Source organism: Antrostomus carolinensis, unplaced genomic scaffold (assembly GCF_000700745.2).
Source record: "Antrostomus carolinensis isolate BGI_N321 unplaced genomic scaffold, ASM70074v2 scaffold31338, whole genome shotgun sequence".
Classification (NCBI taxonomy): domain Eukaryota; kingdom Metazoa; phylum Chordata; class Aves; order Caprimulgiformes; family Caprimulgidae; genus Antrostomus; species Antrostomus carolinensis.
In genome coordinates, this window is record NW_010331424.1 from 1 (window position 1) to 4824 (window position 4824).

At 59.2% G+C, this 4824-nt stretch overlaps 1 protein-coding gene across 1 annotated transcript in view; it reads left to right on the top strand.

Moving 5' to 3' along the window:
• Positions 1–4493: 4493 nt before the first annotated feature.
• The window catches only part of GRAP (GRB2 related adaptor protein), a gene marked incomplete at its 3' end in the record, with an annotated part of 4503 nt that continues 4172 nt past the window's right edge, over positions 4494–4824 (top strand). Inside the window, exon 1 of the mRNA XM_010173217.1 lies at positions 4494–4574. Within this exon, the coding sequence (XP_010171519.1) occupies positions 4497–4574 (78 nt within the window). The remainder of the gene's footprint in view (positions 4575–4824) is intronic.

The following is a 4824-nucleotide window of genomic DNA, read 5'->3' on the forward strand; positions in this document are numbered from 1 at the left end:
TGTCACCTCACTCTCAGTGCCCCAGTGCTGCTGGCATCCCCGGGGAGCAACCGGTTCCCAATGAGCAGCCCAGGACCAGTGTTCCCAGCTGGTCCCACTTGCTGTGCTGGTGCAGGGAATTTATTCTGGTCTTCAGGGACTTGCTGGGGGGCAAGTGTGATGGATCACCCATTCTGGTGGCCAGTGTGATGGATCACCCATTCTCCTCCCTTCCTCACTTGATCTCCTCTTCCTCTCCATCACCTTATCTTTCCAGCTCCATCCCCAGTCAAACGCAGACCCGACAGCCAGCTCTTTGCTGCTGGGGACAGACAGAGCTGGAGGTGAACAAGCTGTGGGGTTTCTTCTCTGGAAAACCACCCGTGGTGTCACACCAGCCGCCTTTCTCCGCAGCTCGCTCAGGGCAGTGTCATGCTGTGGGTTTCCTTTTGCAGCAGCACAAGGGGAAGCACAGAGTGTCTTGGGGCTGGGCTGTGTTGCTGATCTCCGGCACGTCGCACCAACCTCCTTCTGGAGGGGAAGGACCCATCTCTCTGCCCGCTCACTGCCAGGACAAAGCCCCTGTGCACACCAGGGTCTGTGGGGTGAGCCAGCTCACACCATCCAGCCCTGCCACCATCCAGGTCTGACTTACAGCCCCACCACGGGAGGCAAAGCCAGGCTTGAGACACTCCCTCCTCTCCCATCCTCCTCCACATGGCACCATGGGCCATGACACAGCAGAGGACACTGATCAGAGAGGAGCTGGGGAGCCTGGGATCATCTCCTAAAAGCTCCCCAGGCTCGTAGCGGAAGGGGAAGAGGTTCCCCTCCCTCCTCTTCCTCCCTCCTGCGTGGGGATTTTGCAGCCAGGTAAACACAGGATGTTGATGAAACGAGCTCGATGGGGCAACCCGGGAGGGGCAGGAGCTGCTGACAGCTCCCAGCATCCAACACGCAGCCCAGGGGTGGCCATGTGGAGGGGACAGGTGATGCCAGAGCCGGCTGCACCCTCCTCTGCCTGTCCCCAAGGTCATCAAACTCCCCTGCGTGGAGGGAGAGGCAGCGTGGGCTGGTGGCCAAACCCTGGGCAGGGTGGGTTTCCTGGGTGGGCTCCCTCCCCCCCACTGCTGTGCACCCTCAGGTGAGCCACTGCACCTCCTCAGCCCTTGGGATCTCCTCACAAGGCAGCCTGGTGCTCACAACCTGCAGCACCCAGCACCTTGCTCCAGGCTTCAGGTTTTGACACCCAACCAATGGCCACCACGTGGCAGCTCCTGGGTCCCTCTGAGCACTGGGGACACGCGGGGATGGGGCTACAGCCCCCCCAGGATCCCACCCTGCCAGGCATCAGCTCAGCACCCGCCGCTCCCAGCTGGCACTGCAGGACAGGCTCTTCCCTGCTCTGGCACAGCATGTGCTGGACAAAATATGGCTGTTTGACAAGGGATAAGAGGGAAAATTTGGGAAAATGCAAAAAACCCTTGTTTTGATGTTTCTTGGATGTCTCAGGGTGGTGGTTAGTCAGCTGTTGGCTCCCAGACTGAGCTTTGCAGGGCTCTGCAGCACAGTCTCATGGCTGGCAGCCGGGCACCACGGGGGTCCCTGGCTCCTTCTGGGGGCTCTGGAGAACATGGGATGGGGCAGATTTGGGGCTGCTCATAAGCAGGCAGAAGGGTTTTCCCAGGGAATGAAGTAGCTGGAGGCCAGGAGGTGATGGGCATCCCCAGTTTTGCAGTACCAGGATGCTGGTGGCCCCTTGGAGGGTTTCCTTGGAGGCAGCATGGTGGCACCCAGATACCAAACACCAAACTGGACCCAGCTCCCCTTCTGGGATCGGGTCACCCCATAACCACCCTGTGGCAGTGACTCGGGATGGGGCACCCAGAAACCAGCTGAGCGCAGGAGCATTTATCTCCCAGCCCAGAAATGGGGCTACAAACTGCTCCAGTGTCCAGCCTACCCCACTCCTCGGGTCCTGCTGTCACCCCTGCAGTGACCATGTGTGCTTAGCCAGGGACAACAAGCCATGAGTGAGCCATGAGCGAGCCAAGAGTGAGCAGAAGGGACCCAGCTCCTGGGCAGGGACTGCAGCCAGGGCAGCAGGGAGGTGCCAGGGGAGGGAAGACGGGATGAGGAGTGGGATGTGGAGCTGGAGGTGGCTGGATAGGGGTGACAAAGGGGCTGGCAGCTTCGTTAGAGCATGAGAGTGGCATGTGGCACTGTCCCCAGTGTCCCCAGTGTCCCCAGTGTCCCCTGGATACTGCTGCCATCTACTGGCTGGATCCAATCCTGCTCCGGTCCTGAGTACAGACACTGCACCAAGGCCTGGGGACCCCCTTGTGACCCCACTGTCCTGCTCCCGGGCACACAGGGCAGCGTGGCACCATTCATGGCTCTGGGCTGGGCACCCCAAGGTGCCTCTCAAGCCTCCCTGCTGCAAGTCTAACAAATGTGGGCTCTAAAACTGCTCATGGTGTCCCCAAAACTGCTCATGGTGTCCCCAAAACTGCTCATGGTGTCCCCAAAACTGCTCATGGTGTTCCCAAAACTGCTCATGGTGTCCATCCAAGGCATGGCAGGTTGTCACCCCATCATCCAGGTCGTGCTGGTGGACACAAGGACAGGATCAGGCCCTTGGCCAGGAGCAGGGTTAGAGCAGCAGCTCAGCTGGGGCTGGTTTCCCCAGGAAGTGTCCAGTTCTGCTTCTCTCCAGGGCTGTGGAGCGGCAGAGGAAGGTCACCCTGAGACAGCCTCCTTCCTGTCCCCTGGGTCTCACCAGGCCATGGAGATTTGCTGAGTCTTGTCCTCCTCACAACAGCCGTGCACATACCAGACCTCTTCCCACACCCCTCCTGCCCTCCCCAGCCTTCCCAGCATCTCCGCTTCCCCTGGGATCAGCAGGTCCCAGACTGTGCTGAGGATAACCACTGGGGACAGGGGCTTCTCTGGGTGTGGGGACACCCAGGGCCACCCTACACATCCCTCTCCACTTCCCATGGGCACCACAAGACCCTGAAAAATCACTTTGTTGGGGTGTTACATGGCGTTTATTTTTCAGCTGCACTTGGGAAGCGGAGATAAGGTTTGGAAGAGGTGAACCACCAAGCTGGTGTCCCCACAGAGACCCCTCAAAGACCATGACTTGTCCCTCCACGAGGTGATGGCAGCAATAGAACCATAGAATTGTTTGGTTGGAAAAGACCTTTGAGATCATTGAGTCCAACTGCACCTGTCCACTGCTAAACCAGATCTCTGAGCACCTCATCTACCCGGCTTTTAAATCCCTCCAGGGATGGGGACTCCACCACTGCCCTGGGCAACCCCTTCCAATGCCTCAGAACCCTTTCAGTAAAGAAATTCTTCCTCACATCCCATCTCAACTGCCCTGGCCACAACTGGAGCCCATTTCCTCTTGTCCTGTCCCTTGTTCCTTGGTTGAACAGACCCACCCCCACCTCTCTCCACCCTCCTCCAAGGGACTTGGACAGAGCCAGAAGGTCTCCCCTCAGCCTCCTACTCCTCACCGGAAAATGTCCAAATCCATGGGCAGGGATTGAGCCACAGCTGTCCCCAGTTTAAGTCCTTGGAGGAGCAAAGCAAAACCAGTATCCGGGGGATTTTCTGCTCTCCATGCCCTGGCCCACGCACACGCTGGGAAGGCTGCAGAGGGTTGGGAACCTTCCCATGGGGAACGATGCCCTGCGTGTGAGCCCTGAGGACTCACTGCCCAACACCCAGGAGAGTTACAAGAAGTTGGTTTTGTCTAAAAGGGTTGGTTTATTTCCAACCCCCCCCCCCGCCTTCCCCCAGCCCTGCAAAAGAAAACTGGAAAAAAAATCAACCCCCAAAGGGCCAGAACCCAAGAGGACAACACCAGCACGCTGAAACCTCGCTGTCCACGGCTGGGACCTGCTATGTGGTTTTCCGTTTGATTTCCAAAGAAGCCAGGCAGGTGCCTCCAGCCCCATCTCCCTGCCCCTCTGCCCATCCCACTCACCACAGGTTTTTTTTCTTTTTCCCTGAAACAACTCTTCCCATCGAGCCACATTTCAGAGGCCGTGCCACAGCTCAGCCCTTACGAGACACCAGAGACTCCCCCATCAGCACTCCCAACCTGCTCTCCAGACATGATGCTTCACCCACATCCTCCATCTGCGTCCAGCCCATCACCATCCTGTTTCCTTCCAAAATCCCGCAGCCACCAGACACGCTGCAGAGGTGACACCGAATCGTGCCACCAGCCAACGCACCCAGGGACTTCTGCGGGGTGGGCTGGCACATCTCCCTTCCCCCCTCCCTCCCAGCACATCTGGGCAGCTGTGCCCACCCTCCTGCCACTCACGGTTTCACCCCAGCAGCGCGCTGACATCAGCTCAGCTTCCTGCCCATCAGCAGCGCTGCGCCGTGTGCTCACCCCGAACCCCCAGCACCCCACAGCGCAGGGGGGGTGAGCCCCAGGCAGCCCCACACCCCCCGGGACCCCTTGTCACCATCACCCGGTGACAGCTGGTGCCATGGAGTCGGTGGCTCTGTACAGCTTCCAGGCGACGGAGAAGGACGAGTTGCCCTTTCAGAAAGGGGACACCCTGAAGGTACGAGGGACAGGGGGGTCACCAGGCATGGCTGGGGGGGTGGGGTGGGTCAGATGCTGCTGCTTTGGGGCACAGGATGGGCACATGGCATGGGGTGATGCCAGCACTTTGGTTGCACTTGGCTTTGTTGCCTCTTTGGAATCTTTCCATGGGGGAGAAGAAACCATCCTTGAGGTTTTTTGGGGTGCAGAGCAGCATTCCCAGCAGCGGTGGGTGATGCTTGTCCGTGCCACCAGCCACATCTCCAGTG